The sequence below is a fragment of the Carica papaya genome, chromosome 3 (assembly GCF_054855325.1).
Source record: "Carica papaya isolate Zhongbai chromosome 3, ASM5485532v1, whole genome shotgun sequence".
Taxonomy (NCBI): domain Eukaryota; kingdom Viridiplantae; phylum Streptophyta; class Magnoliopsida; order Brassicales; family Caricaceae; genus Carica; species Carica papaya.
In genome coordinates this window covers 25,158,886-25,171,142 of record NC_142311.1, presented here as the reverse complement: position 1 = coordinate 25,171,142, position 12,257 = coordinate 25,158,886, and the positions used below count along the sequence as shown (strand labels likewise).

The following is a 12,257-nucleotide window of genomic DNA, read 5'->3' as shown; positions in this document are numbered from 1 at the left end:
TCATAAAGCTATATATAGGGGTTACATTCTCTTTGTGTATGTATGTATGTATGTATGTATGAATATATGTATGTATGTATGTATGTATTGATGAATGTATGTATATATGTATGCATGTATAAGGGAGAGTTAAAGAGAGAGACAGGGAGTGGGAGAGAGAGAGGAGGGGAGAGAGAGACGGAGAGAGAGATATAAGGAGAAAGAGTGAGTGAGAGTGAGAGCGAGAGAATGGGAAGAGAGAGAGAGGGAGCAAAAAGGAGGGGGAGAGAGAAATAGAGAGGGAGAGAGTCGGAGAGAACAAGGGAGAGAGAGGGAGAGAGGGAGAGACGGAGGGAGAGAGGGAGAGAGAAAAAGAGGGAAGGAGAGAAAAAAGAGAGAGAGAGAGTGAGGGAGAGAGGGAGGGAGAGGGAGAGAGATAAAAGGGTTTGAGAGAGAGAGGGAGAGAGAGCGAGAGAGAGAGAGGGAGAGAGAGCGAAACTGAGAGAGGGATTGAGAGAGTGAGAGAGGGAGAGAAAGAGATAGTGAGAGAGAAAAAGGTCAAGAGAGAGGGTAAAGAGAGAGAGAGATTGAGAGGATGAGACAGGGTAAGAGAGAGAGTTAGAGAGAGAAAGGGAGGGAGAGAAAAATAGAGGGAGAGGGAGAGAGAAAGGGAAGGAAAGAGAGAAAAAGTGAGAGGGAGTGAGAGAAACTCTCAGAAAAATGCAACTCAATTCACTTATTCTTCATATCTCACTGAGCATCACCAACCAACCAGACAAGATAATTAAACAGTTAAAAGTGCGTAAAACAAGAAAAAACGACAAAGGCTACTCTTTATGAAATTCAAACTTTGTTGATTTTCATGCAAGGCAACATTAAACTAGAAAGAGACTGTTGGACTCCACAAACCCAAAAGTGAAACCACATATACTTTACCATTTTTCTTGAACCATAGTTATCTAAACAGCTTTTCTTTCCATTAAAAACTCATGACAGCAGCAAAACAATCTGAACCAGCTTTTTGTTCCTTAAAATACGTCAATTGGAAATTCTGAGTCATGCAACAAAAACAGAGCAATATGATGATGTCTTTGATGCAAAAGTAACTTTTAAATCCAACATTTAATTTGTATCAGGCTAGCAGTACCAGGATTCAAGAGTAAATAGGACATTCAAAAAATGTGCACCTGATTTTGCACGACCTAGAGCTCCTTATCATGTACCCAACGGTCACTTCTCTGTCATCCAATGCTACTCTGAACACCCTCCAGAAATAGCCTTTCTCACTTCTTCTGCATCCGTTGAATAGAGAGGGTACTTTCTTTTATCGTTCACAGAACCAGAAAAAAACAAGAGAAAAGATGCCGTTTTACAGGGAAGAAAACGGGATGGATGAGGCATTGGTCTTATTCACAAGAATCCAAGTCCAGAAATGGTACCTATCTGGAAGAGGTGATGCACCCGCTCGACAATGTGGACCAATTAATTTAGGCTAACAGGTTTTCAATCTAAAACTAACGATATAGGATTGACAACTCTAAAAATCAAGGATAACGGGACATATCATCATAAACTACATCACACAAAAGATTCAAAACATGCATTGCAAGATTGAAAGAAAATAATTTTTGTTTAAGTGTGTGTGTGTGTGTGTGTTTTCTTTGTCTTAATTCCAAATTGATTACACCACATAGTTCTTTATTTGAGATTCCAAAACGTCGCAGTACTCTTTCTTGTGTCTCAGAAAACAAGGAACAAACTTTGTTCCAATTATCCAAACAGTAGCCAAAAAACGACTCAAAATTATAGGCTTCAACGTTTTCAAAGTATGCCATCAAATCATATAAAAACCCATAAATGACACTCATGCAATCTAGTCTAAAAGTTAGATTTTATATGAGAAAAATATTACCCCAAACAGCTCCAAATAGTGATATTTCCCTTATCTCAACTACTCATGTAAAATGGAACATGTAAAGTTATTAACATATTGTCATTTTATTAGTGATTGTTTGAAGAGGCAAAGCAGAGAAAATATGCAGGAATCCAAAGAATATCGTGAACTTACCATGGGCACAAGAAACTCATTTTTTCTCCCCTTTATGCATGACTAAAAATTGCCTCAAGAAGGCATCGACAAGATCAGATTCAACAACAAACCAATTTCAATCATTCAAACCCATTGTGGGATAATTTAGAATACAAAGGAAAGCAAGTTCACTTCAAAATAGGTACATCTTAACTTGACCTTTAATCCAAAATTCCCCCCAACTAGTGGCAAATATCATTAGTTACTTTAGTTTAGATGCAAGTTTGTCATTATCCTTTGGTAGAGATGGTTCCATCCACATTCAAAAAAGTCAAAACAAACAAGAGTTCTTGGAATTTTGAACCTTAAAACGAAATTAATCCATAAAGCATTTTAAAATGAAATTGAGTCGCACCCCTTTTTCCGTTCATCCTATCAGTCAAGAAGAAAAAGAATATCTTTTCTTATTTGTTAAAACAATGATTTAAGTTAGTGATGATTTTATTTCTAGCAATGGTTGTCGGGAATCGAGCTTCATGGAAAAAGCTTTTCTGGGTTGATCTAAATCATTTGACGTGATCAGTAGTGGAAAGAACAATGAGGTAATTCGTATTTGCGAGAATGGAAGGGGATTTCAAGCTGAGATTGCTTCGGAAAACAAAGACATCAAGTGGATAGTGGATGCTTTTGCAGATTTCTATTGGAGAAAGGATGGTAAAACTTGGGGAAAACAATTTTCTGGTCTTCGACACAACCTTTCTATGGTGTTGAGAAGAAATAGAGGCGGAAGATTTCTAGTGTTGACAGAGGAAAGTGGAAAGAACAGAAGAAAAATCTGCATTCCGGAGGGCTTTGAAGCTAGTGTTGGTGGAGAATGATGAAAGCAATTTATGAGCTGAGCGGCACCACATTATCGAATCCAGACTTGCAGAAAAAGAAAGATGTGGCTGGCAAGAATATGGGGGTGAGTGGCAAAGTGCAACTGAAAGAAACCAGTACACGAATTCCTTGTCCTCACTATGGCACCATTCTGAGAATCACAGCGGAGGTAGAATGTAACAAATCTTATGCTCAGGTGGTTGGTGGCGAGGCTGGGAAAGAAAGTCGGGTAGGGTTGGAAGAACCCAAAACCCAGTTGGGTAATGAAGGAAACAAAATTCAAATTGTGGAGAATGGGAGTCACATGATTGAAAATGGGAGGGAAAACTTTAATGAGAAGGGTGCTGAAGAATCAGAGAGAGAAGGTAAAGGGACAGGCCAGAAAAAATAAATACTCGTGGGCCAAAAAGGCTAAATGGGTGGACTTTCCCGAGACTAGTAAGAAGGCTGGCAGGAGAGATCGGCCCAATCGGGATTTGGAGACCAAAAAAACAATACAAGGTGATCATTTTGTCCCCAAAATTGATGGCGGGCATCCAGAATGGAATTCTTGGCAGTTCTGCTTTGAGAGAAGGTGCGACTTTGGATGTAGAAAGCAGAAAATTGATGGTGAGTCAAGGAGAGCAGATTGGAGTGTGCAACGTAGCTAATCAAGATAAGACAGAAGGGGGAGACAATTCTGATGAAAGCTGGGTTTTGATGAGGAAGGGGAATGTGGGGGATGGTATGCAGGATCTTAAGTGGGCTTTGAATCAAATGGAAGTGGTTTGGAGATTGTTCTGTTCAATGCGGAAGGGGCTGACAGAAATTGGTGTAAAGAAATGGTTGAGTCTGGGAAAAATAAGAATGGAATGCTGGTTGAAGTTTGTGAGGTTCAGCCTCAGAAGATAAAAGATTCCGAGATTCATTCAGCATGGGTTAAATCGAATTTTCAAAAAATCATAGACTACTTGGAATGCCGCTTTTTGGGTTTGAAGATAGAGTGATGGAGTTGATGGAAGAAATGGAGGCAAGGAATGGATCGGGCTGTCAAAGTGGGACGCCTGCTGTGAAGGGGAAGAGAAAACAGGGGAACAGTTGTAGTAGGGAGATCAAGCAGCTGCAATCGACTATTAATTATGATTGCAGGAAAAAAGATTGAGAAGAGAGGGGAAGGAAATGGATTAATTAATTAATCATGATTGGAAAAATAATTTCATGAAATGTGAGGAGAATGAATGATAGAAATAAGTAAAATGTCATTAGAGGGTGTATTAAAAGGTGGAAACCGGATGTGACTTGTATTCAAGAAACAAAAATGGAGATAATTAAGGAGAAAGCGGTAAGGAGTGTTGGGGGGGAGAGCAATATATGCTGGAACTTTCTTCCGGTGGCGGAAGGAATACTTGTTATGTGGAGGGGTGAGAAATATAAGTGCAAGGAGGTAGTGGTGGGGAAGACTTCAATCACTTGCTTCTTTGAATGCTGTGAGGAAGGTTTGGATTGGTGGGCTTTCACTGGTGTCTATTGTAGGGCTTCGGGTGAGGAGAAAAAAAGACTATGGGAAGAGCTGAAAAGTTGCAGCAGAAGATGGGGGGAAAAATGGGTGGTTTGGGGGGACTTCAACATGATTCTTAAGAAAGGAGAGAGATCAGGAAATGGCAACTGTGTAAATGAAATTGAGGAGTTTCTGGGGGCTGTAGATGGTCTTAATTTTGGTAGATTAACCTTTGGTGGGGGGCAGTGAACGTGGTCTAATATGCGGAGCAATCCTACATGTTCAGGAATTGACAGGTTTTTCATTTCACAGAACTTTTTATTGAAGATTGCAGAGGCAAAACTGTCAATGCTGGAAAGACCAATCTCGGACCATTTTCCAATTTGTCTTTCTTCTGATGGAATTAAATGGAGTCCCGTTCCATTTAGATTTGATAACAAGTGGTTAAAAGTTGAGGGGTGCAGGAAATTGGTAAAAGACCTATGGGAAAAGAATGGGGTGAAAAGAAAGGCTAACTTTGTATTTTCTGAGAAATTGAAGGCTGTTAAAAATGCAATCAAGGTACAGGCCAGAGAAGAGGATGAGAGATTGGATATGGAGTTCAAAAAATGTTTAAAGGGCATTGCAGAAATTGATAAAATTGAGGGGTGTGGTGCTGTTGGGGAGGAGGACAGAATTAACAAAGAGGAAATGAGGAGGAAGGTTGTTCACAAACTGAATCTGGAGGCAATTTCATGCCGCCAAAATTCTAGAGAAAAATGGTTAAAGGAAGGGGGCCAAAATACAAGTTATTTTCATGGATTAGCAAATTATAGAAGAAAGAGGAATTGCATTGAAGAATTTGTGTATAATGATAGAATTATAAAAGGGAATTTGGAGATGAGAGAGCATGCAAAAGACCAATTCGAACAGCTGTATAAAGAAGATGTAAGATGGAGACCAAGGCTGGATAACCTTCAATTCAGAACTCTGGATGAGAAACACAGCAGGTATGTTGGCAAATGTTCACGTTGGAGGAAATCCATGAGGCACTCTGTTTGTGTAATGGAGATAAGACTCCGGGACCAGATGGGTTCAATATGAGGTTTCTTCAGGAATTTTGGGAAGTTATTAAAGGAGACATTGTTGCTGTATTTAAAGAATTTTTTTATTCAGGGTCCTTTGTCAAAGCTTTAAACTCTACGTTTTTTACCTTAATTGCAAAGGTTGAAGGGACAGAGAGTATAAAAGAATTTCGTCCTATTAGTCTTGTGGGCTGTTTGTATAAACTGATTTCGAAGGCTTTGGCTAGATTGGAAAAGATGCTTGGGAAGATGATTGGGGAGAGTCAAAATGCTTTTGTTGAAGGTAGGCAGATTCTTAATGCTGTTTTGGTGGTGAATGAAGTGGTAGATGAGTTGGTAAGTAACAAAAGAGAAGGTATTTTATGCAAACTAGATATGAAAAAGGCTTACGATTATGTAAATTGGAATTTTGTGGACTATATGTTGGGCAGATTGGGATTTGGAAACCAGTGGAGGAAATGGATGAAACCGTGCATTTCAACTACTTCATTTGTTGTGATGGTTAATGGGGGAGCTTCTTTTTTTATGGCTTCCCGTGGGTTAAGACATGGTGACCCTCTCTCTCCATTGTTGTTTATTATCGTTATGAAAGCTTTTAATAGATTGTTAGAAAGGAAAAAGGAACTTAATATGTTAAAAGGAGTATTAATTGGCAAAGGGAACACTAAGATTGATGTATTGCATTTGTTTTTTGCAGATGATACTCTCATTTTTTGTCAACCAAGTGTTGAGACCATGCTTCATTTTCGATGTATACTTCTTTGTTTTCAAATGGTTTCAGGATTAAAAATTAATATGACAAAATTGGAATTGGTAAAAATTGGGGATAGGAGAGACGAGAGACAGTTGGCGGAAGTGTTGGGCTGTAGAGTGGGTAATTTGCCTTTGAAATACCTTCGTCTTCCTTTGGGGGGCAAAATATAAAGATTCGAGAACTTGGGATCCGGGTGATGTTTGAGAGGAGATTGGCGGGCTGGAAGAGGAACTTTCTGTCAAATGGTGGAAGATTAACGCTAATTAAAAGTACTTTAGCTAATTTATCGATCTACTATCTTCGGTGTCCATCCAAGGTTGCAAAAAAACTGGAAACAATACAATGCAGATTTTTATAGGTGATGAGGTGGATAATAGAAAATATCATTTAGTAAGATGGGAGGAGGTAAAAAAACCTATGGCTTGTGGAGGTTTGGGTTTGAGATCTATTGTTCAAATGAATAACGCTTTGTTAGGAAAATAGTTATAGAGAAATTGTAGGGAATGTGACAGATTATGGTGCAAAGTGGTGGGGGCTAGATGGGGAGCGAGCACAGAAGGAGTTGAATGGAGTGTGGAAGGAAGATCCCATGGCTGTAGTTTATGGAAGAACATTTTAAAGGGCAAGAAGGCCTTTGAGGAATGTTCTAGATGGTGTGTTGCTAATGGACTAAAGATATGATTTTCGGATGATATATGGGCTGGAAATGTTAGACTCAAAGATAAATTTCCAAGAATTTTTTAGATTGCTCATAACAGAAATATGATAGTAAGGGAGGCATTTGTGGAAAATGGGGACCATAACTAGTGGGATGTGCAGGTGAAGAGAAATTTGAATGATTGGGAGATTGACGATTTTCAGCAACTATATTTTTTATTATCTGAATTAAAAATGGGCGTCAAGGAGGATTATATAAACAATGGATGTTGGAAAAAAATGGGATATTTTCTGTGAAATCCCTGTATAGTCCCCTTGGGCGAGGGAAGGTGAAAGCTGAATCTGTTTTTCTGTTCAAGCAAATATAGAAGAATAAAGCACCGCCAAGAATAGCCTTTTTTGTTTAGGAAGCTTGTAGATGAAGTGCTTTGACTATAGATACGCTCATGAGGAGGGGGAGATGCATGGTTAATAGATGTTATATGTGCAAATGTAATGCTGAATCTTGCAACCACCTATTATTGTGATGTCCGCTGGTTTATGATCTATGAACTTCCATTTATGGAATGTTGGGAACCAAATGGGCTATAGTCGGGTCAGTTAAGGACGAATGTGGCCATGGGCTAGATTGTGTAAGAAGAAAAAAAATTTAATACTGATTCCACTATCACTAAAGTGGGTTGTGTGGAAAGAAAAAAAATCGAGAGTTTTTTATGGGATAGAAAATAACTTTAACAGCATTAAGAATAGATGGTTTCATTCTTTTGGTTCCTTATTCTTGGGACATGATATACACGACCTGGAGGATTTGGGGATAGTTTTAAATCATTTGATTGAGTTATAAATTTTGTATAATGGGTGGTACTCCCTTGGTACCTTTGGAATGATATCTCTTTTTCATTTCAAAAAAAAAATGATTGAAGTTAGTGAGACAACTTGCATTTTCAAAATGTAGACCAACTCAAAATCCAAATAAATTGCAATCCCTAATTCCTACAAAACATCAAGTTGATACATGTTTCTAAACTGCTGATTGATCCATGTTTATACAAGGAAGGCAGCATGACACCCAGACCTTGGTTTTTATCCGAGTATATTGTGCATTTCAAAATATTTCATCTAACATAATTTCTCCATCCAACTTATGACATTCGATAAAGCAAGCATGTCAAATTGGGGACCGTAACAAGATACTAATTCCAAAATTATGAAACGATGATCAACGAAAGTCAGGTTGTCCTATAGCTGCTTACATGCTCCATTTCTCCAAACAACAGATATCAATCACATTACTCAACTTTCAACCCACAGTTTTAAACACAATTCCCGATTATAATATACAAAAATTGAACAATTAAAGAGGAGATTTGAAGTATACCGTTTCTTCAACGCTCAGTTTGCCTCTTCTGCAATTTTCCCTTCTACCTCAGTCCTTTCCTCTAGAAGGGCGCGGGCTGAGGGAGATTGGGCCGGGTCGGGCCGGGTCACTGCCTATTAACAAGAGCATAAAAAAGGCAGCAAAGGAATTTTTTTTGGGAGAGAGAAGGAAATCGGATTTGAGAGAGAGATACCGAAGGAGGTGAAGTGAGAGAAAAGAGAGAGAGAGAGAGAGAGAGAGAGAGAGAGAGAGGGTGAACCGAGGGAGAAGAAGCGATTTGAAAAGTACAAACGAAGGGAGGGAGAAGAGTGAAAAAGAGGAACTTTGAGAGTGAAACTGAGAAGAACAGGGTTCTTTTTAGGGAGCAATTCTGCAGTTTGATGAGTGAGAGAATGATTGGGAGACGGGCATAGGAAAAAATATATAAATAAATCAATAAGGGGAAGTGAGTTAGCCAAGAGAAAGGGGACTGGAATGGATCAGAGAAGGGGAAGATCCAAATAAGATTTTGGGTGAGGAAATATTAGAACTGTAGTTGTTTAATGCAGCCTTATTTACATTTTCGTGAATATTGTTTTGTTTTTCTTTTACAAAACGAGCTTGTATTAACAAAAATGTGGTAAAAATCTATTAAGGAAAGAAACATTTTTGCCTTTCTTGTGTAATTTGGTGAAGGTAAGAAGTTTATTTTGAGTGAAATTACATGAGTATGCTTTTATTGGAGAAGATTCACTATCAATAGTCCTAATATTATTAGAATAAATTGTGATATTGTAATGGAAAAAAAACATTGGAAAGTTTCCAATAGAGCAGACATAATATAAAATATATATTTATATACATAGCAGCAGAATTATACATGGTAATATAAAATACAAAAATTATATATTGAGCACTCGGTTATTTATACATATATATATAAATAAAGAGATAATCTAAATACAAAATACAAGTTACATAAATATGTTTTGAAAATATTTTCTCAATACAAAATTTAAATAAAAACAATGATATATCAATAATACTATAATTAAGTTGATGTCCCACTAACTTTATATTTTATTTTTCTCATATATCTACTTATAATGATTGAAACTAACTGAAAAGACACATAAAATAAATATTATTAATTCCAGTAATTAAATGAATGACTCACTAATATGATATTTTATTTTTATCATCCATTCATAACGGTTGAAGTCAACTGAAATGATATCTAAAATAATAAATAATTATTATAAAAAAAAAATATTTTGATAAAGTGAGTAATTTTAAAATAAATTATAAAATTATAATATATTTATGAAAATTAAAATATAATAATAAAACATTTATCGAAATATTCAATACCATGAATATACATTGACCTATTCTCTCATCTATAAAAAAATCACAAATTTTTTTATTACTTTTTCAATGAGTCTTTCAATTACACTATGACTACATAATTTTCGAATAGTATACAGTTTTAATTTTTTGTCACTTTTTCTTTTCTTAAAAAGTGTTGATTTTAATAAAAAAAATGACTTTCGCATCAAATTTTAAAATTTTTACACTAATAATTTATATATATGTATATATTATTATATTAACAATTTATATACATATATATTATTATACTAATAGTTTATATATATATATATATATTATTATACTACCAGTTTATATATACATATATCATTATACTAACAGTTTTTATACATATGTATATATTATTACATTAACAGCTTATATATATATATTATTATACTAATATTTTATATATATAGATTATTACACTAATAGTTTATATATATATATATATATATTATTACACTAATAATTTATATATATATATATATTATTATAGCAATAGTTTATATATATGTATATTATTATAGTAATAGTTTATATATTTATATATTATTACATTAATAGTTTATATATATATAATTACACTAATAATTTATATATATTATTACACTAACAATTTATATATATGTATATATTATTATACTAATAGTTTATATATATATATTAATACACTAACAGTTTATATATATTATTACACTAACAATTTATATATATATATTATTATAGTAACAGATTATATATATATATTTTTATACTAATAGTTTACATATATGTATATATAAATTATAGTTAATTTAATAATGTAAATATATATATATACATGTGTATATTTTTTTTATACAAATTAAAATTTCGTAGTTTTATTATTTAAGATTTATTAACATGGCGAGTTACTTTGGTAACTTCAATTGATGAGTCTTAAGTTAGTTAAACTATATAAAAAAATTAAAGGAGACTTATAAATAAATAATATTTATAAATAAATAATATATATTTATAATTATGAGATTGAGACTAACCAAAGGAGAGTAACTTTTTATTAATTATAAACTGATAATTTATTTTATATTATTTAGATAGATACTAAAGGTAACATGTAAATGATGTGAAATATTAAGTATTTTAAGCCCATTTGAGAGAACACTAGATATGCTAATATTTTACCCAAAAAAAAACTATAGTGATATCAATAGTTCATTATTTATAAATTTTAATTATATATTATAAATATATTTGAGGGCTTATTATAAGCATTATTTTATTTTTACAGTTCCCACTTTATTGTACTCTTTTGCATATAGAGTGACAACTTTTGATGGGTCGAATTTTGTAAAGTGGTATGAAAGAGTCGAATTCTCACTAGATTTATCAGACATTGACTTGGTTTTAATTATTGAAAAACCTCTTGAAGCTACCGATGATAGTACTCAGGAGTAAATGGAATAAATGAAAGCCTGGACAAGGTCAAACAAACTCAATCTTATATTTATGAGAATGACTATTGTCACTAACATCAAAACTTCCCTACTTCAAATTAAGATAGCCTCAAAAATTTTGAAATCTATAGAGAAGCGTTTCAAATGCACCAATAAGTCTCTTACAAACACATTAATGGCTGAATTGACCACGATGAAATATGATGGTCAGAGAAAGGAATTGAACAACACATTTTGAACATGTCTGAAAAGGCTACAAAACTAAAGGTGTAAAAGCCCCAGAAATTTAAATGAAGACGTATGTATTAAAAGTTCTAAAAGCGGAAGCAAAATAAAAATTTTGATTAACATCCCTTACACAATAACCAAAAACGTATTCAACGTATGAAAGAATAAGCTAATTAAAAGAAATACTCGAAATAAAAACTATAAATAGAACTATAAAATCTTTTGGCGTCTAACTCGCCGTCTTCCTGCGGAACGGGCTCGGGAACCACGTATTCCTGATCTGAAATGATTAAGTAAGGAACGAGCTACACTACCCCAGTAAAGACATCACACTATCTCACTGCCACAGAAGTAAAGGTTGGTAGAAAACAAAAACGACAAATGGAGCATAATTTATAACAAACTCATTTATTAATGATCAAAACCTTTACTGTCCACTTACCTCGGTGAGACTCGTGAAAATAACATATGAAAATAATAACATTATAACCATCATAAAATCATATACATTTTGTAACATAACATATATTATACTTTTGCACTTCAATAATCAGACAATAAATTTCCTCTTTTACCAACCTACTAGTATCCATGGGGATCTATAGGGGGTTCCCGCTACACGTGAACCATTAATATTAATAATTTGATTCCAGGGCCGTCCTCATACTCTGTCCGGTATGGGTACCAAAACCATGAACCTCAATACCCCGTCCGGTATGAGGGTGAAACGGGCCGTCCCCATACCCCGTCCGGTATCGGCACCAAAACCATAAACCTCAATACTCCGTCCGGTATTAGGGTGAAATGAGCTGTCCCCATACCCCGTCCGGTATGGGCGCCAAAACACATAAAGTCTCCATACCCCATCCGATATGAGAGACCACGTTCCCGGTAGGGTTCCCTACGGATCCGGTCCGTCCACCATCTCCCAAGATATCTAGTCAGGCTGTCCACATTATCCATTTATCAATTCACATAACATTTTTTTCATTTTCCTTGGTCTCAATTTTCCAATCAAACATA

At 35.0% G+C, this 12,257-nt stretch overlaps 2 protein-coding genes across 9 annotated transcripts in view; one reads left to right on the top strand and one right to left on the bottom strand.

Annotated features, from left to right (window-relative positions):
• Positions 1-8,777, bottom strand: part of LOC110807703 (Peptidase C13 family) — a 60,021-nt gene extending 51,244 nt beyond the window's left edge. For 2 of the 8 annotated variants that reach the window (XM_088216319.1, XM_088216317.1), the window contains exons 1-2: positions 8,218-8,768; positions 1,167-1,271 (exon numbers count right to left, since the gene is read on the bottom strand). Coding sequence is in view for 4 of the 8 variants with exons in the window: in XM_088216317.1 (XP_088072443.1) it covers positions 1,167-1,198 (32 nt within the window). In the remaining 4 variants the exon portion in view is untranslated. Of the gene's footprint in view, positions 1-1,166; positions 1,301-8,217 lie in introns of those variants that run through there. The other 6 variants (XM_088216321.1, XM_088216322.1, XM_088216325.1 and 3 more) reach the window with 5 other exon arrangements.
• On the top strand, positions 4,185-6,801 carry LOC148267367 (uncharacterized). Its single transcript, XM_088216086.1, has 6 exons — positions 4,185-4,565; positions 4,677-5,399; positions 5,570-5,764; positions 5,860-5,929; positions 6,210-6,298; positions 6,658-6,801. Exons 1-6 carry the CDS (start codon positions 4,185-4,187, stop codon positions 6,799-6,801), a joined length of 1,602 nt encoding a protein of 533 aa, XP_088072212.1.
• Positions 8,778-12,257: the final 3,480 nt, after the last annotated feature.

Coding starts and splice junctions, on each gene's coding strand:
- LOC148267367 (XM_088216086.1), top strand. CDS start 4,185: ATGGAGATAATTAAGGAGAAAGCGGTAAGGAGTGTTGGGGGGGAGAGC. Junction 4,566..4,676: donor TTGAGGAGTTTCTGGGGGCT/GTAGATGGTCTT, acceptor TTCATTTCACAG/AACTTTTTATTGAAGATTGC. Junction 5,930..6,209: donor CTACTTCATTTGTTGTGATG/GTTAATGGGGGA, acceptor AAATGGTTTCAG/GATTAAAAATTAATATGACA.